Source organism: Cebus imitator, unplaced genomic scaffold (genome assembly GCF_001604975.1).
Source record: "Cebus imitator isolate Cc_AM_T3 unplaced genomic scaffold, Cebus_imitator-1.0 Scaffold729, whole genome shotgun sequence".
Taxonomy (NCBI): Eukaryota; Metazoa; Chordata; class Mammalia; order Primates; family Cebidae; genus Cebus; species Cebus imitator.
The window spans coordinates 177,453-197,926 of NW_016108044.1; the positions used below are offsets into that span (position 1 = coordinate 177,453).

Here is a 20,474-nt window from a genome sequence, read left to right on the forward strand (position 1 = left end):
CCTCACAGGTTCAAGCAATTCTCCTGCCTCAGCTTCCTGGGTAGCTGGGACTACAGGCGCATGCCACCATGCCCAGCTAATTTTTTTATTTTTAGTAGAGATGGGGTGTCACCATGTTGGCCAGGATGGTCTTGAACTCATGACCTGAAAGTGATTTGCCCACTTTGGCCTTTCAAAGTGCTGGGATTATAGGCATGAGCCATTGCACCGGGGTCCTTTAATGCCTTTTTAATGCTTTTGCATTAGTCAAAGGAGAAAATCATCTTGAACTTCTCCTGAATTTGGATTTAGGAAATGAGGGTCATGTTTTTGGGATGGGGCCTCTGGCCTGGCTCATAGGGTGCCATAGCAGCAGGGAGGGCCTCCGTCACGTCCTGCTGCTCTCCTTACAGGAAGAGCGTTCGCGGAGCGAACACAACTTAGTGAACATCCAGAAGACCCATGAGCGGATGCAGACAGAGAACAAGAGTGAGTAGCTGGGCTCAGGAGAGGAAGGGAATGAGATGGGGGTGAGGTGGGTGGGTGTGGCCAAGCTTGGAATTAGGTGGATATTGTATTCAAAGTTGATTTGCATGTATCTGCATATTCAGAAATGCACTGCTCCTGAGGCAGGAGGGACAGCTTTCCCTTAGTCTGGGTGACCTGAAGAACTAAAATCCCTCCACTCTGAGGACTGGAAAGGCAGTGCAATGAGATACGTCCAGGGAAAGTTCCCCTTAGAGCGTACAAGCACCCTAGTTAGCTGGTGTTTTCTAGAACAGAGCTTCCTTCCCAGGTGGCCCCTCCATGTGCCCTGAGGCCTCTTAGGAGGTCAGACCCTGGGGCTGGGGCTTTCCTACTCTGGGTAACTCTGAGAATTGTGGTTTCCTGTGTCTTAACAAATATTTTCTGTGTGTGTCATGATGGGGAGAAGGTAAGACAATCCTCTCGCAGATGTAGTGATGGCATTTGTACCATATGGAAATGCAGACTCTTGGAGCCCGGGGTATCCGCCTTGGGAGCACTCCTGAGCCAGCAGAGCTCTGACTGTGGCCACAGCCTCTCTGTGCCTCCGCAAGTGTGACTCCGGTGCACGGAAGCAGCGCCACACTACTGCACCAACCCTGGCCCTGCCTCCTTTTATTCCTCTGTTTCCTCTGCAGTTTCTCCCTATTACCGGACAAAGCTGCGTGGCCTCTACACAACCGCCAAGGCCGATGCAGAGGCTGAATGCAAGTGAGTGCGCCCACCCCGCCGCTCCTCCCTCCTCACCTGGACACTGGGCTGCAGGCGCATTTGGACCAAGCCCCCAGCCTGCTTTCCCCCCATGGATAAGCTGATTCCTACTCCCAGCCTCTCCCTTGGGTCCCGCCTTCCCTGGAGCCCACTGCTAGGCCCACTCTTTTTGTTACCTCTGCTGCTAACGTCTTTACAGAAGGCAGCAAGGTGTGAGTCAGCACTGCCATTTACTGGTTCTGTGACCTTGGCAGTCACTTTGGCTGAGATTCAGTCATTAAAATAGGGATATCAGGGACTGGGTGGCTCAGATATGTAATCACAGCATTACAGAGGTGATCGGGAGGCCGAGATTAGAGGATCACTTGAGTCCAAGTGTTCAAGACCAGCCTGGGCAACAAAATGAGACTTTGCCTTTACAAAAAATTTTATAATTAGCTGAGCATGGTGGCATGTGTCTGTAAGGTTGGCTGGAAGGTCAACTCAGATGACCTGAAGGTTTTATGGTTCTGAGATGGAGAAGTTTCACTTCCAGAAAACTGCTGCTTTTAAAATGATCTTAAGGCCAGGCGCGGTGGCTCATGCCTGCAATCTTGAGGTGGGCAGATCACCTGAGGTCGGGGGTTCAAGACCAGCCTGGCTAACATGGCTAAACCCTGTCTCTACTAAAAATACAAAAATTAGCCAGGTGTGGTGGCACATGGCTGTAATCCCAGCCACTCGGGAGGCTGAGGCAGGAGAATTGCTTGAACCCGGGAGTTGGAGGTTGCAGTGAGCCAAGATCGTGCCACTGCACTCCAGGCTGGGCGACAGAGCAAGACTCCATCTCAAAAAATAAAAATAAAAAATAAAATGACCTAAAACCATTGTTTTCTTGAATCTCTATAGTGCAACGGCTGTAACTTTAGGAACTTGAACATTACATTCCTCTCCTTGGAGAACACAGTGGTTCTCAAGTCTGTCTGTACCAGAGGCTCTGTTTATTTGGGGTGGAGCTCCAACACTGGTATTAACGGTCTGACTTTCCTCACTAGTAGGATTCAGGGTTTACACTTTTGGCACAGAAGAAATGTCCTTGGTGAGTTATATTAGACATCAGAAGATACTACCTGTTCTACTGGTTAAAGTGGTCTTTTCTACATTTCTCCTGTATCAGATTGCTGCTATTTTCCCTTGTGTGATTGATTGATTGATTAAGACAGTGTCTCACTCTGTTGTCCAAGCTGGAGTGGAGTGGCATCATCATGGCTCACTGCAGCCTCAAACTCCTGGGCTCAAGTGATCCTCCTGCCTCAACCTCCTGAGTAGCTGGGATTACAGGCAGAACACACCACGCCCAGCTAATTTTTTTAATTTTTTGTAGGGATAGGGTTTGGCCATGTTGGGCAGGCTGGTCTCCAACTCCTCATCTCAAGTGATCCTCCTGCCTCCACCTCCCAAAGTGCTGGGATTACAGGCATACGCCACCGCACGCAGGCCTGCTATGGAAATATTCTTTGGGAATCTGAGATTTAGGATGAAGAAGCCTGCCTCCAGCAAAGCTCTGTGTTTGCTGCTTCTGCTGGGTTCCTTGGGTTCCTGCCACCCTGGAATCCCCATAAACTAACTTCACAGAAGGCTTCCTGGGGCTGTAAGGCCATGCAGGGGTGCATCCTTCAGAAAGGAAGAGTTCCTTCCACCCAGCCCTGCTCTGAGTCAGCACCTCTCCCCAGAGTCTCCCCTCGTTTTTCTTGACCCCTGGGCAGACCTGAGGCCGCTGTCCTCCTCATCTCAGGAGGTGGGGAGAGGCTGCCAGAACAGAGCAGCCCTTCTGCAGGTTTGCCGAAGGCACTCGCCTGTATCCTTTCCTCTCTGGGATCCTGCGTTCGCTTAGTTTTTGGCCAGCTGCTTCCTACAGTCTTGTTTTTTATGCTTTTAAGACTAAAAAACACATATTGAAGATTTCTAGTTTTCTTTTCTTTTTTTATTTGTTTTTTTTTGTTTTTGAGATGGAGTTTTGTTCTTGTTGCCCAGACTTGAGTGCAATGACGCAGTTTCAGCTCACTGCAACCTCTGCCTCCTGGGTTCAAGGGATTCTCCTGCCTCAGCCTCCTGAGTAGGTGGGATTATAGGCGCCCACCAGCATGCCCTGCTAATTTTTGTATTTTTAGTAGAGATAGGGTTTTGCCATGTTGCTCAGGCTGGTCTTGAATTCCTGACTTGAGGTGATCACCCACCTCGGCCTCCCAAAGTGCTGGGATTACAGGCAGGTGCCACCGTGCCCGGCCGGATTTCTAGTGTTCACCAGTGGAGTTGATCCAAATAATCCAGCCCTCCTTGACCAGAACAGGAAGCTGCATACACCTGTATTTGACCTGCGCAGGAGGCTCCTGGGGGAACCGCTAGAGACCAAGACTAGCCAGGGCCATGTAGCGAGAAAAACAGAAAAAATGGAAAAGAAGTCTATGCTACGTGCTTCAACCAAACCCTGTTTCTCCCTTCTCCCTGCCCTCAGCATCCTTCGGAAAGCTCTGGACAAGATTGCCGAAATCAAGTCTCTGTTGGAGGAGAGGCGGATTGGTGAGTGGAAGAGGACGTGCTGGGAGGTCCTTGGCTAGGAGGAGGGAGGCCCTTCAGGCAGCGGTCACCCTCCCGTGGAGGCCTGCGGCCACCGCCTGCTCGGATCCTCCCATGGAGGCTCTGGCAGACTGGCTCTGCCCCTGAGAAGGGACAGGAGATCATTCTCAGCGCTCAGAAGCAGGGGTTTCCCAGTTGTTCCTCAGCAGCCAGAGGTCATCCTGTGCCCGCTTCTCGTCTCCTGCCCCTTCTGGGGCCTAGGCCAGTGGCCTACTCCTTCCTGCCACAGCCCATGCCCATCTCTTGCCCTGGCTGGTTTCTGCAGAACCACACACTGTGTCTTAAAGCCTGCCTTCCACACCCCTTCAGCCTGCATTTCCTTGGCTCTTCTACTGTTCTGCCCTCCCAGCAAACCCACGGTGGGCAGACTCTTGGCACATCAGTGTCCCCATGTGGCCATCCTGGTTCTGTGTGAAGTTGAGGTGTGCAGCTGTGTCTGAAGAGGACCAAGGCGCACACTTAATGTTTTTTTTAACTTTCTGTTGAGTTACAACATATATTAATAGAAGAAAAGTACACATAAGTACAGAGTTCCATGAAATATTCACTAACTGAACACACTCCTGTAACCACCATTCAGATCAGCAAACAGCCTGACCAGCAGCTTGGAACCCCACTTTCTTCTTGGTTTCTCCCACTGGGTGCCTGCTGTGCTGCCATCTCACCCATCTGTAGTTGAGCGCAGCAGTCCCTATGAGTATTAACACCTGGCTGATGGAGTGAGGGTCCTGCTGGGCCCTCGGGCTCACTCAGGAGCTGGGGCTCCTAGTGACTTCTCCAACAGCTGGGTGCAGGGCGCTAGAGGGGGTTAAAGCCAGCACCTGTCCTTGTGACCTCAGGGCTTCCTTCCTTCCCACAGCGGCCAAGATCGCGGGTCTCTACAATGACTCAGAGCCGCCCCGGAAGACCATGCGCAGAGGGGTGCTGATGACCCTGCTGCAGCAGTCGGCCATGACCCTGCCCCTGTGGATCGGGAAGCCTGGTGACAAGTGAGGCAGCAGCTGCAAGGGAGGGGCTGGTGCCCAGGGGCTGGGACTGATTCTTAGTTTCACTCACAGGCCCCCACCCCTCTGTGGGGCCATCCCTGCTTCAGGGGACTATGTGGCCAGACCTGGAGACAAGGTGGCTGCCCGGGTGAAGGCTGTGGATGGGGACGAGCAGTGGATCCTGGCCGAGGTGGTCAGTTACAGCCACGCCACCAACAAGTGAGTGACCCCAGCCCCAGGGCCGCTCTCTTGTCACAGTACCTGCCTGGGCTGCCCCCACCCTCCTCACTCCCCGACAGGGATCACGACCCTGGCTGCATCCAGTGTTTTCTTCCTTTTGTCTGCAGGTATGAAGTAGATGACATCGATGAAGAAGGCAAAGAGTGAGTGTCCAGGCCAGGGCAGGGCACAGAGCCTGGGGGGTAACATAACAGCCGGGAAGGAGCATCCCCACCTGGCCACAGGTTGACACTAGTCTCTCCACCCCCAGGAGACACACCCTGAGCCGGCGCCGGGTCATCCCGCTGCCCCAGTGGAAGGCCAACCCCGAGACAGACCCCGAGGCCTTGTTCCAGAAGGAGCAGCTTGTGCTGGCCCTGTATCCCCAGACCACCTGCTTCTACCGGGCCCTGATCCACGCGCCCCCACAGCGGGTAAAGCAGCCTCCAGTGAAGAGGCCATGGGTGATGTCAGAAACAGGCTGATAAGACAGGCTGGGGGTCCACTCCCTGCTCCCTCCCCCTTGTCTTCATCTCACAGCCCCCAAGCTGACAGGACCCACCAGCTGCCCTCCCTCTTCCACTCCAGCCCCAAAGGCGACTGTTCCCTTGCCAGCCCTGGCAGCCTTTGCAAGCCCCGAATCAGTGGCTTCCCTTCAGCAATCCCAGGAGAAGCAGCTGCGAGATGGGACGCTCCTGCCCTGAGCCCCAAGCTCCTGCCCCATCGTGCTCCTGGTGACATGGGACACAAGCCACCTGAGGCCAGGATCCCTGCCTGCCACCCTCTGGGTTTCCTTCAGTCCTCTGAACACAGAGTCCCCAAAAGGCAGCAGATCCTCCAGCTATGGCCCCACTGGGAAGGGAGCGAGTTCCCTTCCTCTCCCTGCCTTTTCCCTGCCCTGGGCCTGCCGCCACTGAGAAAAGAGCTCTGTAGCAGCAGGGACTGGGCCGAGACTTCCTCACCCCAGAGTGAACAATGAAAAGATTGGCTGAGAGTCCAGGGCCCAGAGGCTCCTGTGGTCTAGGCTGGGGGAAGGGGTCCTGGCCTGGGGGTCTCTGAGCAGCCCCTCCTGTCTGCCTGCCCCACAGCCCCAGGATGACTACTCGGTCCTGTTTGAAGATACCTCCTATGCAGATGGCTATTCCCCTCCCCTCAATGTGGCCCAGAGGTACGTGGTGGCTTGTAAGGAGCCCAAGAAAAAGTGAAGCTGCCCAGTGTACTCGCCATCCCCCGACAACACAGAGCAGGACGGCAGAGGATGTGCTGGGATTAAACGGACGCTCCCCTCCACGCGTGTCCTGGGTTTTACTTCTCCAGACCCTCTCCCCTCTCCAAACAGGGCAGCAGGGGAGCTGGAGCAGGGTGGTGGCCATATCTGTCCCCAGTGGGCGATCACTGTTTCAGCTCAGGGATTTTCTTGGCTTCCAACACAGGCTCTGCATTGAACACAAATCACGCTTTATTCCTGAGCCCCGTGGTCAGGCTTGACTCGCACACTCCCTCTGCAGTGACCCCGGGAGCCCCTGTCACAGCTGGGAGCGGAAGCTGAGGCTGCAGCCTGCCATCTTCTCTGCATAGTCCGCGTCGAAGCGCTCATTCTGCGCCACAGTGAAGGTGGTTTTCCAGTCCCCAGCCGTGCCTGGGAGAGGAAGGCAGGGAGCAAAGCTGGAGTCTCACCCCAGGGGAGGCCCCGAGTGCCTATGGGGAGGCTCCAGCTGCTGCTCCCACCAGCCCCAAAACCCCATGCTGGCCGGCGCCCACCTCTCCTCATGAAGGGGGAGATGCTGTGGTCCATGAACTCCTTGGGGAGGGTGGAGTAGTTGGTCATGGGGTTCTTCTTCATCTCCTTGAATGACGTGTGCTGAACGATGAGGTCCAGGGTGTCCTCCGGCAGGGAGCGCCCCACAAACTCCAGGATCTTCCGAATCTCCCTTTTGGGGTTCTGAGCAGCAGAGGGCTCCTCAGTGGAGACTGGGATTGCTGATTCGGGAAGGTAAAAGGGGTCCCCTTCTCTAACCTCAGAGGGGATCTGGCCACTTCCACTAGAAAACCCTCAGAGCCAGGTCCTAGACGCTCGGGGCCCTGTCCCTGGGGTAAAACGAATTGCTCTCTGCCCTGTGATCCCTTGATGAGCTGGGCTTGGCTCCTATGGGTGAGGACCGGGATGGTTTTCCGTGACTATGGCTCTGGGTGGGACACCCTCTGGCAGGGAGAAGCAATAGGAATAAATAGTTGATCTGTGGCAGGGGCCGTGGCTCAGGCCTGTTATCCCAGCACTGTGGGAGCTAAGACAGGCAGATCACCTGAGCTCAGGAGTTCGAGACCAGCCTGGCCAACATGGCAAAAACTCCTCTCTACTAAAAATACAAAAACTAGTCAGGCGTGGTCGCGTGCACCTGTACTCTCAGCTTGTGGGGAGGCTGAGGAAGGAGAATCATTTGAACCTGGCAGGAGGAGATTAGAGTGAGCTAACACCACGGCATGCCAACCTGGGCAACGGAACGAGACTCTCTCAAAAAAAGTATCTGATCCGTGGCCAGCTGTGGAGCTGACTCAGGTGCGGGAGATGAGAGCTGTGTGGGGCCTGCTGCCAGGTGGGGCTGCAGCTGGGAGGCCTGGGCCAGGGAGGCAGGATGGGGAATCCGGGCCTGCGGTAGGGCTGCCTGGAGAGGGGACTGGGTGGCCTTGCGAGTCCCTGTGAGGTGCCTGCCCCCAGGTGTCACATGGAGGGCAGCAGCACAGGTGGTCTCACCTCCTTCATGTCTTCATAGAAGAGGTAGAGAACAGGGTGTGTGCGGCTCAGCTCCCACCACTCCTGCACGTGCTGGTACCAGGACCCGTAGGACACTGGAGAAGCGGGCGGGGGACAGCGACACAGGGTTGCCGTGTGTTGTAGCCACCCCTCGGCTCCACACCCTCCTTCCTCCAGTCAACCCACCTTCTCCGGCCATGAACTTCTCCAGGAAGCTGTCCCAGGTCCCAGGCTCAGGAAGCACCTTCACCATGCGGTGGAAGTGGTAGTAAGAGACGGCCACGTCCTTTGCGTTGCGGGCAACATAGACCACCTGCAGGGGCAGAGGACCCGGCCCAGCGCCATCACACGGCCTGCCCCAGGCCGGCTCATCTCTTGGTTTGGCAAAGGAGAAACCTGAGGCTTAGACTGTGACTTGCTTGAGATCTCATGGCACAGGTAGGTCCAAGTGGAATCTGAACCCTGCTCAGATGTCAAAGTCCAGCCTGGTCCCTGGATCCATATTCTATACTAATATAAACTGCATCAATGCCGTCACACCCCAATTTAGAGCAAGGCATGCTCCACCAGACATGTTCCCACCAGCCCCAAATTCCCAAGTTTCCTGGGCCAGTGAAGACCCACCCACTATCTCTCTGTTTTTTGTTTTTTGTTTTTTTTTTTTTTGAAACCGAGTCTCACTCTGTTGCCCAGGCTGGAGTGCAGTGGCACGATCTTGGCTCTCTGCAACTCTGCCTCCCGGGTTCAAGTGATTCTCCTACCCAGCTCTCCGAGTAGCTGGGATTACAGGCGTTCACCGTCATGCTCAACCAATTTTTGTACTTTTAGTAGAGACAGGGTTTCACCATGCTGGTCAGGCTGGTCTCGAACTCCTGTCCTCATATTCTGCCCACCTCGGCGTCCCAAAGTGCTGGAGTTACAGACCTGACCTCCTGCAACCGGCCCCCTCTACCTTTCTTAGGTTCACACTGAAGAGTCTTATGTTCTTGGTCATCAGAGCAAGAGGCAGACAGTTTCCCCACTGAAGATAAGACAAGTCTGGAGGAAGTAATACGGCTTTCCCAGAAGGACAGGACCAGGCTAGGCTGACCGGGGGCCTCCTTCCCTGAATTCACATGCCCCAACCTGGACCTTTTTTCTTTTTCTTTTTGTACTGGTGTTTTTGTTTTGTTTTGTTTTTTGAGACTCTCTCAAAAAAAGTATCTGATCCGTGGCCTGATCAGAGAGCCTCAAAAAATAAGACCTTGGCCCACTGACCTTGACCTCTCCAAGTGCTGGCCTTACAGGAGTGAGCCATCATAGGTGGCAAATCTTTTTTTAATCTTTATTTATTTATTTAGTTAGTTGGAAACAGAGTCTTGTTCAGTCTCCCAGGCTGGAGTGCAATGGTGCGATCTTGGCTCACTGCAACCACCGCTTCCCAGGTTCTAGAGATTCTCCTGCCTCAACCTCCCAAGTAGCTGGAATTGTAGGTGCCTGCCCCCATGCCCGGCCAATTTTTTTTTTTTTTTTTTGAGACGGAGTTTCGCTCTTGTTACCCAGGCTGGAGTGCAATGGCGCGATCTCGGCTCACCGCAACCTCCGCCTCCTGGCTTCAGGCAATTCTGCCTCAGCCTCCTGAGTAGCTGGGATTACAGGCACGCGCCACCATGTCCACCTGATTTTTTGTATTTTAAGTAGAGACGGGGTTTCACCATGTTGACCAGGATGGTCTCGATCTCTTGACCTCGTGATCCACCCACCGTGGCCTCCCAAAGTGCAGGGATTACAGGCGTGAGCCACTGCGCCCGGCCATTTTTTTGTATTTTTAGTAAAGATAGGGTTTCACCATGTTGGCCAGGCTGTTCTCCAACTCCTGACCTCAGGTGATCTGCCTGCCTCAACCTCCCAAAGTGCTGACATTGCAGGCATGAGCCACTGTGCCCAGCCTCACCTTGACCTTCTGATCCAGCAGGGTCTGGGGGACCAGAGCCAGGGGCAGGTGCGTCTTTAGGAGCCTTGGGGCCGGCGTATCTTTCAGAGTCTCCAGCCCTGAGCGGTGGGTCAGGGAAGGTCTGGTGAGCTGAAGCCCCAGCCCTGTCTTCCTCCACTCCCCTTGCCCCCAGGACCCAGTCACACACCTGAGGGAACCCCTGGGGCTTTGAACTCAAGAAAGGGCACCCGAATGAAGATGGGAGCCCGGTGACACTTGTCCAGGTCGCCATCCTGATAGATCATGTCCAGTACCTGGCTCACCCAGGTGGTGCCTGGAGAGGGAGGGAGATAGGAGGTGAACAGGCTGAGGGTACAGCCTGGCAGGCCAAAGTAGGGGCTGCCACATGGGAAAGGGTGGGTGGCCCTCCTCACCTACCAGACTTGGGGTAGGTGCTGATGAGCAGGTCATCGGGCCGGGCCCGGAAGCTCTCCAGGGGCCCCAGTGTCTCTGCAAAGTACTTGATGAGCGGGACCCCCTTCACATACTCCAGAGGCTGGCGGAGGGTGTCCTGGATCAGCTCCATGTTCCTGCATCAGGGCAGTCCCAGGCCCACACCCTTAACATCATCACAACACCGTGTGCAGAATTCTCACTTTCAGGGAAGTCACTGAGGCCTAGGGAGGCTGAGTGACTTGCCTGAGCTCACAAAGCCAGTCAGTGGCAGGGCTGGGGCTGAAAACCAGGTCTGCGTCTAGTGCGGCGGTTCCCCAGCCTGGCCGAAGCTTTCATTCACCTGCAGAGCTGTGCAAAATCCCAGGGCCTGGGCCATGGTGCAGACCAGTGAAAGTGCCCTCATGGGGCGGGGCCCAGGTATCAGGGTGTGTGAAGGTCTCCAGGAGACTCCAGCTGCCCTGAGGAAGCTCTAGGCCTGCCTGTGCTGTCTCCCCTCCAGCCAGTGCCCTTTGTCTCACCATTTCTGGGATTACAGGTGTGAACCACTGCGCCCGACCATTCTAATATTTTCTACACATCAAACCCAGTGTTTGAGGAGGGTGTTGAGATCCCAGCCTCCACCCAGTGGGCTCCCCTCCCGGATGCTCCCCTGCTTGAGCCCCTCAAGGCCCCTCACATGTGGAAACCTCCCAGGCTGGCTGGGCTTCTCTCCCCGGTGCTCCTCTCCTTGACCCGCTCAGGGCCCCTCACATTTGGAAACCTCCCAGGCCGGCTAGGCCTGTGATCCATTTGCCCAGCCACAGTCCATCTGGGTTCCAAGACAAACACGGCCCATTGAGCAACTAGCTAGTACTAGGGGCCAGACCCTGGTGTGGGAAGGAACAAAACTGATGACTCAGCAGGAGGAGGGTCCTGGGCAGGGTGAGTCCCACCTGTAATCCCAGACCCTAGGAGGCCAGGAGTTGGAGACCAACTTGGGCAGCATGGCAAGACCCCGTCTCTAAAAATCTTTTATATTTATTTATTTTTTATTTTTTGAGACGAAGTCTTGCTCTGTCATCCAGGCTGGAGTGCAATGGCATGATATCGGCTCACCACAACCTCCACTTCCTGGATTCAGGCAATTCTACCTCAGCCTCCAGAATAGCTGAGATTACAGGAGCTGGCCACCATACTTGGCTAGTTTTTATGTTTTTAGTAGAGACAGTTTCACCATGTTGGCCAGGCTGGTCTCAAACTCCTGACCTCCTGATCCACCTGCCTTGGCCTCCCAACATGCTGGGATTATAGGCTTGGTCACCGAGTCCGGCCTTTAAAAAATATTTTGAAAAATTATCCAGGAAGGATGGCAAGGCCCTGTAGTCCCAGCTACTCTAGAGGCTGAGACAGGAGAATTGATTGAGCCCAGGAATTCAAGGCTGCAGTGACCAGAATCCTACTGTACTCCAGTCTGAGTGACAGCAAGACCTGGCCTCCCTGAGGGAAAAAAAAAAAAGGGACGGAGGGGGATTCACGCCTGGCCAGAGTTGTCTGATTGAAATGGGATATCCATGGGGAAAGAGCAGGAATGGCAGAGGCCTCGGCTTCTGGAATGTTGGAGCCAGAAGCTGAGCAGGGTGAGGGCGACTTGGGCCATTCCACCATGTCACTCACCTGAGCTTTCGGGAGCTGGCTGTCCTCGCCCGCAGTGGCTGAGTGTGGGTGCGGTGTGGGGAATGCAGGGCTGTTATCTGTGCTGAGGGTTTCCTAAGTCCAGTGTGGGAGGGATCTGGAGCCAGGCCAGAGTTAGTTTTGCTCCTGGGAGGAAGAGGTGGGTTTGGGAGTTGGGGAGCTTCTCCATTATCCTCCTTAGTCCGCCAGCTGGAGACAAGCCTGGAGTGATCTGCAAAGCCAAGACTGGGTTTGATGTGTAGAAAACATTAGAATGGTCGGGCACAGTGGTTCACACCTGTAATCCCAGCACCTTGGGAGGCTGAGGTGGGCGGATCACCTGAGGTCAGAAGTTCGAGACCATCCTGACCAACATGGAGAAACCCCAGCTCTACTCCAGGTATAGTGGTGCATGCCTATAATCCCATCTACTCGGGAGGTTGAGGCAGGAGAATCTCTTGAACACAGGCGGCGGAGGTTGCTGTGAGCCGAGATCCAGCCATTGCACTTTAGCCTGAGCAACAAAAGTAAAACTCTAGCTCAGAATAATAATAATAACAAGAATGACAGGGGAAAGGGCCCAATGGTGCGTTTGGTTTTCTTTGTGTTGTTTTGAGCTGTCCCAGGGCTCCTGACCTACCCCTGGACTCCACCCCACCAGGCAGGCCAATAGACAAGCTTTCTCTAATTGACCCAGAGAAGAAGTGGGAGGGGTTGGAGGAGAAGGCTGAGATAGGCAGGCCCGGGAAAGGTCACCTAACTGCTGGCTCCAGGCCATGCTTGAAGGCGCCAGGGGTTCTGGTCTAGTGCAGCCCACAGGCCCTCAGCAGCGCAGGCATTCCAGGCTCCGACCACAAGGCCAGCCTGGAGTGATGTGTGTGGGCAGAGTGAAGGGGCAGGGGTGGAGCAGAGCATGGATGCACAGAAGAAGAAAGAACAAGGACATTGGAGTCCCATTGCCCTGGGAGATAGCCCCAGCCTCATGGCTCCCAGGGGACCTCACAGAGCATCAATAGAAGATCCTAGAACAGCAGCCCCTGCAGGTGCTTTTCTTTCCCTGGGTTTGAAGAAGGCTCTGCAGACAGAGGACGGGGGAGGTTGGGGCTTGGAAGCCTCGGGGCCCTGTAGAAGGAGGGCATCCCCCCCATACTCCTCGTTCTTTGTCCTCACTATTGAAAGTCCAAGGTCAAGCTGGTTACTAGACAGGTAACCAGCTGAGTAAAGGTGAGTCTCCCAGGCCTTCCAAGAATTCCGTGAACTCAGAGGCAAGCAGGGGAAAGCTGAGGCGTGGAGTTTCCAGGCAGAGGGGAGGCCCCTCCTCCCTCCTCTGTGATCCTGACTGACAGGTCCTGAGGCCACTAGCTCCATCTCTGCCTTCAGTAACCATCGGGAGGTACCCTTGGCTCAGACTTTGTATTGCAGTCCGGTAAAAACCAGCTAGACCCACTCCAGATGGCATGGAAAATAGGCAAGAATGTGAGATTAATACAGAGTGGTAGCTGGGGACTAGAAAATCCCAGGCTGCAGTTTCACATGACCAGAAGAAGGAAACTTGAAATAGCTGCATGTGCTAAGGGCCAATAAGTCCCGGAAAAATAGGATGAGGACCAAGCTGGCTACAACCAACCAGACCCAACATGGCGCTGCATTTGATATAGGTTTCACCTAGGATCTCATATGATCAGTAAGATGTTAAATCATACACCGACCAGTGCCAAGACTGCTCCAGGAACACCTGTATTTGGACGTAAATTGTGGCACCACGGTTTTGAGAAATCTTTACCTTTTCCTGGAATCTTCATGAATACACCATCTTTAAAGAAGCCCATAAAGGTCAGCCCCAAACCTAGGGCATGAGACACTCTCTTCATGACCCCCACATTCCCCTTCTTGAGTGTATACTTTTGCTCTGCAAGAAATCTCCCTACATTCACGCCTTCTAACTTGCCCTTAAATTCCTTCTGGCAAAAGTGTCAAGAGCCTGGAGACTGACAGAGGTGGATGTCCCACCGGCCTTTGAGGACCTCCCTTAGGCCACTGGTATTGGGAGAGGGTTAGGGACGCTGAGGATCAGGTCCCCGGCAGGGCTGTCCAGTGTGTCTGTAGAGGCAAGAAGGTTGGTGACAGACAGCCCAGGGCAGGGAGTGGGGTGGCGAGGCCGGGGCCAAAACCCACTCACGTCTTCTAATTCCGAGTCTTCTACTATTTCCTCCATGCCCATCTGCACAGCCAGATCAGGTCACCCAAAGCAGTGACCTCCCACAGCTACCAAGGCATGGGGCCAGAGAGATAGAGTCAGGCATCACAAGTCCCCTCCAGGCTGGGCCCTGAATATCAAGATGAAGACTCTGCTGCCCAGGCCTGGCTTATACAACTGGGCACCCTCTTCCCAGAGCTGGACCAGGCTGGTGCCTGGGGACAGAAGCTGCCCTGATTCTTCCCAAAGGAACTCCTCTGCCAGGCAGATCACATGGACCCTTGGCGGGCAGCCAGGGTCAGAGCAACACAAAGGCACCTGTTCATCCAGTCCCAGGCAGCAGGCAGGTAAGAGGCAAGGAGGGAGAGGGAGCTGGCAGGGAGCCTCTGTGCAGCAGGCACTGTTCCTGGTGTTACACAGCTCCATATTTGCATTTTACAGACGAGGAAATGGAGGTCGGGGGTTAAAATCCTTGCTCTCTGGGACTAAGCTGGTGAAGGTCCCGTGAGCATCAGCAGTGACTGAGTCACAGCCTGGACACTGCAGCCAGACTTGAATTTCGTGACAGCTTAGCAATGGCCAGCAGGTCACTGAATCTCTGCAGGGCTAGTCCTCCACTCACAATTATCAGGAGCTCAGTAGAAGCCCGCCCATCATCCATTATTTTATTAACTATTTATTGGACAGCAGCTCTGTGTAGGACTCTGTTCTCCAGCAGTGACAAGAGCTGCCTTCAGGCAGTTTAGTACAAAGGTTGGGATGGGAGAGACTAATGAGATCAATAAAACACGAAGCCCGTGAGATAATAAGTATTCAGGAGAAGGAGCCATGGTGAAGTACACAAGACATGCAATTTTAGTTTATCTTTTTAGAGACAGAGTCTTGCTCTTTCGCCCAGGCTGGAGTGCAATGGAACAGTCAGAGCTCACTGCAGCCTCCAGCTCCCGGGCTCAGGCAATCCTCCCACCTCAGACTCCCCAGTAGTTGGCACTACAGGCATGTGCCACCGTGCCCGGCTTCTCAGAGCTGCAATTTTAAATCGGGAGACAGGGAAGACCTCTCTGTGGAGGTGGCAGGTTATCAAGACAGATGGGGGTGTAGAGAAGAACCTTCCAGTCAAAGGGAAAAGGCAGGTCCTGCTGTGCCCCGCCAATGGCCAGAAGTACTGTCATCCCCATCTTAGAGACCGGGACAGGGCCGCAAAAGTGTCAGGGCGTTTCCTTGTTCTTCAACAAATAGCTGGATCCGAAGTCGTCGGGACGCTGCATCCCCCTTGCCTGGGGCGAACCTCCCCTGAAGCGCCCGGGCGCTTCAGGGCGCACAGGCATCTGGGGTCCCGGGTCGGGCTCAGGTTCGGGCTTGGCGTCAGCAAAGGGACCTGCGAGGCGCCCTGGGGCGGGGGAGGCCCGAAGTACAGCCGGCGGAGCGGCGAGGCCGGCAGAGGTCCAGGCGGAAGTCGCGAAACAGCGGAAACGGGAGGCGCGCCCAGGGCGGGGAAGCCAGACCCACTCCAACTGCTGTACGGTACGGGGGGGCGTCAGGGCGGCGTCGGGCAGGAGTCGGACCCCAAACCCAAGCCACACGCCGCCGCGCGGTATCCTTCCTACCAGAAGAGCGGCCACGACGGACTGGAAGCCGCGCACGATGAGCACCATCTCCCTAGGAGGAGAACAAGAGTGTCCCTGTGAGCCCCTCCGCGCCTCACCGCAGGTCCCTTCAAACCCACCCGAGAGCGGGGTCCTCACTCCGGGCTTCTACGGAGCCCCAGGCCCCGCCCCTGCCTGAAGGAACGCCCCCTGCACCTGCCAATCTCGCGCCCCGCCTCCAGCCCAGGTACCCACCTGTCACCCCTACTCTCCTCCTGCGCCCCACCCCAGCGTGCCCACCAAGACCCCTACGCTGGACCCCATCCTGGATCATCACCCCGGTCCCAGCCAGCTCCTCCCGGAGTTCCACCGCCGAGATTCCCAGGGCACCACCTCCTCTTCACGCTCCTCCTCTGCGACAGGCCTGGTCCCCGCACTGGACGCCCATGTCACAGGCCTGGCCGGTCCCCCTCTCATCAGGCCTGTGCCCCACGGGGTCTGCCTCCTCCAGGAAGCCTTCCTCCTGGCACAGAAGCCCTCCCTGTCTCACCAGGAATGCAATGGCGCGATTCGGCTCACTGCAACCTCTGCCCTGTCCCGGGTTCAAGCGATTCTCCTGCCTCAGCCTCCTGACTAGCTGGAATTACAGGCGCTGCCGATTACACCGGCTAATTTTATGTGTTTTTAGTAGAGACAGGGGTTTCTCCGTGTTGGCCGGGCTGATCTCCAGCTCCTGACCTCAAGTGATACGACCAATTGGGCCTCCCAAAGTGCTGGGATGACAAAATAATGGGATGGCAGGTGAGATCCACCGCACCCGGTCTGGGCCCTGCCTTTTGTGCCGTCCCCATTGTGCTGCTGGACCCGAGGAGCAGGGTTGACTGTGAACCCCAGGTAGAGGCGGCCCTGGTGCCAGGGGTTCAGGCGGTAGAGCAGGTGGACAACCAAAAAGCACCTTGGGGCCGGGCGCGGTGGCTCACGCCTGTAATCCCAGCACTTTGGGAGGCTGAGGCCGGTGGATCACGAGGTCAAGAGATCAAGACCATCCTGGTCAACAAGGTGAAACCCCGCCTCTACTAAAAATACAAAAAAAAAAAAAAATTAGCTGGGCATGGTGGCGCGTGCCTGTAGTCCCGGCTACTCGGGAGGCTGAGGCAGGAGAATTGCCTGAACCCAGGAGGTGGAGGTTGCGGTGAGCCGAGATTGCGCCATTGCACTCCAGCCTGGGTAACAAGAACGAAACTCCGTCTCAAAAAAAAAAAAAAAAAGCACCTTGGCCTCGCTGCCACCCTTGTGGGAACCTTCGAATTTTAGGAAGTTTTAATGAAACACACTTCTGTGTCAGCACCGGCATCAGGAAGAGAACCTGACCAGCACCTCAGAACCCGCTTTGTCCCTCCCTGGTTCCTCCCCCTGGGGGCCTGGTGCTGCCATCTCACCCATCTGTAGTTGAGCGCAGCAGCCCCTTTAGGACACCTGGCAGATGGGGCCACAGTCCTACTGGGCCCTGGGGTTTACTCTAGAGCTGGGGCTCCCAGGGGCTCCTCCAACAGCTCAGTGCAGCAGGCTAGGAGGGTTAAAGCCGTCACCTGTCCCTGGGGCCTCAGTGTTCCCTTCGTCCCACAGCAGCCAAGATCATGAGTCTCTACAATGACTCGGAGCCGCCCGGAAGACCGTGCGCGGAGGGGTGCTGGTGACCTGGCCGTAGCAGTCAGTCATGACTCTGCCCTGTGGATCGGGAAGCCTGGTGACAAGTGAGGCAGCAGCTGCGAGGGAGGGGCTGGTGCCGAGGGGCTGGGACTGACCCTTTGTTCCACTCATCGGCCCCCACCGCTCTGTGGGACCATCCCTGCCTCAGGGGACAAAGTGGCTACCCCGGTGCTGGCCATGCATGGGGACAAGGATTGGATGGAAACTGGCCAAGGTGGTCAGTTACAGCCACACCACCACCAAGTGAGTGACACCAGCCTCAGGGCTACTCTCTGGTCACCGAACCTACCTGGGCTTTGGCTCTGCAGCAGGAGAAAAGCTCCCCAGAGGGTGCTGTGGATGGGGCCTGCTGTGCAGGGAGCACTGGGTCCTTGGACTGTCCCCATCCTCTTCACTCCCTGACAGGGACCGCGACCCTGGCTGCATCCAGCGTTTTCCTCCTTTTGTCCGCAGGTATGAGGTAGATGACATCGATGAAGAAGGCAAAGAGTGAGTGTCCAGGCCAGGGCAGGGCACAGAGCCTGGGGGGCAGCATAACAGCTGGGAAGGAGTTTCCCCACGTGGCCACGTGTTGACACAAGTCCCTCTACCCCCAGGAGACACACCCTGAGCCAGCGCCAGGTCACTCCGCTGCCCCAGTGGAAGGCCAACCCCAAGACAGACCCTGAGGTCTTGTGCCAGAAAGAGCAGCTCTTGCTGGCCCTGTATCCCCAGACCACCTGCTTCTACTGTGCCCTGATCCACTTGCCCCCACAGCGGCTAAAGCAGCCTCCAGTGGAGAGACCACGGGAGATGTTAGAAACAGGCCAATCAGACAGGCTAGGTGTAGTGCGAAGATCCCATAAGCGCTGAGGCAGGAGCAAAAGGCCTCAGCCAATTTCCATATACATAACGAAGAAGAAAGTAACTAGAAATATAACAGTAGTATTTATTAGTTATTCATATGTGATCTTGGGTATTCATAGGTGATCTTAATTCCTTTACTAATGCCTATCAGGTCGGAAATGTGAACCTGGGGTGACATTGTAAAATGAATGACACTAAGGCAAGATGCTCTAAGCCCTCTGTCACGCCCACTTGAGGGCTGCTGGAGGGCACCTCGGCTGTGCGGCAGTGCCAGCGCTGTGAAAGCGCCTGCTATTTAGCCAGCTAGGGGAGGAGATGTCCAAAATGACTGAGACATCTCCTTCCTGGGGAAGTTTGGAGAGAACTCCGCCTCTCCAAGCTCTTGTGGTAAGGCCTGATGGTGTCAGGTAGGCCCACAGACATCAGGGCTTAACTGTCTCTGTATGATGCTGTGCTTCAGTGGTCACCTTCCACGTCCACTCTTATGTTCTACTTCTGCACCTGGTTCCTTTTGTTTTAGAAAAGATAATCAGTAATAGTAATATAAATCTTAATGTTGTAGTTCTTTCTTGGTAAGTATGGAAAAGGTGCTGATGCATTATGCTCCTTACCTCACTTCGGGTGCCAGAAATTCCTAAGCCCCTACGTGAATGACACGTGATGTACTTGACTCTACCACTGCTACGCCCTATCTACCCTACCTCCAGTCTCCTACCACCAAGGCCACGCCCTACCTACCCTGCCCCAGATTTGCAACTCAATCAAAGTGAGAGAGTGTCCCTGCATTCCCGCCACTGCTGGTCTCCGAGATCTGGGTAGCGGTGGACCCCTGGGCCCAAACTCTATTTCTCTATCTCTGTGTCTTGTGTCTTTTATTTCTACAATTTTTTGTCTCCACATCAGCCAAGGAGCAGCTCACAGAACCCTGTAGGGCTGGACCCTACAGCTGGGGGTCCTCTCCCCACACCCTCCCCCCACACCCTCCCCCACACCCTCCCCCCACACCCTCCCCCTTGTCCTCATCTCACAGCTCCAAGCTAACAGGACCCACCAGCTGCCTTCCTTTTTTCCACTCCATCCCAAAGACCACTCTCTTTTTTTTTTTTTTTTTTTTTTGAGGTTTCACCATGATGGCCAGGCTGGTCTTGAACTGCTCACCTCAGGTGATCCACCCACTTCCGCCTCCCGAAGTGCTAGGATTACAGGCGTGAGCCACTGTGCCTGGCCCAAAGACCACTCTCTCCATGCCAGCCCTGGCAGCCTTGGCAAGCTCTGAGTCAGCGGCTTCCCTTCTGCATCTCCAGGAGAATCAGCTGTGAGATGGGAAGCTCCTGCCCTGAGCCCCGGGCTCCTGTCCCTTCATGCTCCTGGTAACATGGGACACAGGCCACCTGAGACCAGGATCTCTGCCTGCCACCCTCTGGGTTTCCTTCAGTCCTCTGAACACAGAGTCCCCAAAAGGCAGCAGATCCTCCAGCTATGGCCCCACTGGGAAGGGAGCGAGTTCCCTTCCTCTCCCTGCCTTTTCCCTGCCCTGGGCCTCCCGCCACTGAGAAAAGAGCTCTGTAGCAGCAGGGACTGGGCCGAGACTTCCTCACCCCAGAGTGAACAATGAAAAGATTGGCTGAGAGTCCAGGGCCCAGAGGCTCCTGTGGTCTAGGCTGGGGGAAGGGGTCCTGGCCTGGGGGTCTCTGAGCAGCCCCTCCTGTCTGCCTGCCCCACAGCCCCAGGATGACTACTCGGTCCTGTTTGAAGATACCTCCTATGCAGATGGCTATTCCCCTCCCCTCAATGTGGCCCAGAGGTACGTGGTGGCTTGTAAGGAGCCCAAGAAAAAGTGAAGCTGCCCAGTGTACTCGCCATCCCCCGACAACACAGAGCAGGACGGCAGAGGATGTGCTGGGATTAAACGGACGCTCCCCTCCACGCGTGTCCTGGGTTTTACTTCTCCAGACCCTCTCCCCTCTCCAAACAGGGCAGCAGGGGAGCTGGAGCAGGGTGGTGGCCATATCTGTCCCCAGTGGGCGATCACTGTTTCAGCTCAGGGATTTTCTTGGCTTCCAACACAGGCTCTGCATTGAACACAAATCACGCTTTATTCCTGAGCCCCGTGGTCAGGCTTGACTCGCACACTCCCTCTGCAGTGACCCCGGGAGCCCCTGTCACAGCTGGGAGCGGAAGCTGAGGCTGCAGCCTGCCATCTTCTCTGCATAGTCCGCGTCGAAGCGCTCATTCTGCGCCACAGTGAAGGTGGTTTTCCAGTCCCCAGCCGTGCCTGGGAGAGGAAGGCAGGGAGCAAAGCTGGAGTCTCACCCCAGGGGAGGCCCCG

The 20,474-nt window shown here is 55.5% G+C and overlaps 2 protein-coding genes across 11 annotated transcripts in view; one reads left to right on the forward strand and one right to left on the reverse strand.

The window, feature by feature from the left end:
- SGF29 (SAGA complex associated factor 29) overlaps positions 1 to 6,324 on the forward strand; it is a 34,782-nt gene extending 28,458 nt beyond the window's left edge. For both annotated transcript variants that reach the window (XM_017519138.2, XM_037735120.1), the window contains exons 3-10: positions 393 to 468; positions 1,143 to 1,215; positions 3,710 to 3,774; positions 4,691 to 4,820; positions 4,890 to 5,036; positions 5,165 to 5,200; positions 5,308 to 5,470; positions 6,125 to 6,324. In XM_017519138.2, coding sequence (XP_017374627.1) covers positions 393 to 468; positions 1,143 to 1,215; positions 3,710 to 3,774; positions 4,691 to 4,820; positions 4,890 to 5,036; positions 5,165 to 5,200; positions 5,308 to 5,470; positions 6,125 to 6,241 — 807 coding nt within the window. In that variant the 3' untranslated portion in view covers positions 6,242 to 6,324. The remainder of the gene's footprint in view (positions 1 to 392; positions 469 to 1,142; positions 1,216 to 3,709; positions 3,775 to 4,690; positions 4,821 to 4,889; positions 5,037 to 5,164; positions 5,201 to 5,307; positions 5,471 to 6,124) is intronic.
- A 149-nt stretch (positions 6,325 to 6,473) lies between these two features.
- The window catches only part of LOC108296637 (sulfotransferase 1A1), a 30,655-nt gene continuing 16,654 nt past the window's right edge, over positions 6,474 to 20,474 (reverse strand). For 4 of the 9 annotated variants that reach the window (XM_037735115.1, XM_037735114.1, XM_037735113.1 and 1 more), the window contains exons 6-8: positions 7,789 to 7,885; positions 6,798 to 6,978; positions 6,474 to 6,675 (exon numbers count right to left, since the gene is read on the reverse strand). In XM_037735115.1, the coding sequence (XP_037591043.1) occupies positions 6,563 to 6,675; positions 6,798 to 6,978; positions 7,789 to 7,885 (391 nt within the window). In that variant the 3' untranslated portion in view covers positions 6,474 to 6,562. Of the gene's footprint in view, positions 6,676 to 6,797; positions 6,979 to 7,788; positions 7,886 to 7,974; positions 8,102 to 9,721; positions 9,820 to 9,908; positions 10,035 to 10,138; positions 10,302 to 11,809; positions 11,830 to 20,090; positions 20,107 to 20,474 lie in introns of those variants that run through there. The other 5 variants (XM_017519135.2, XM_037735118.1, XM_037735119.1 and 2 more) reach the window with 4 other exon arrangements.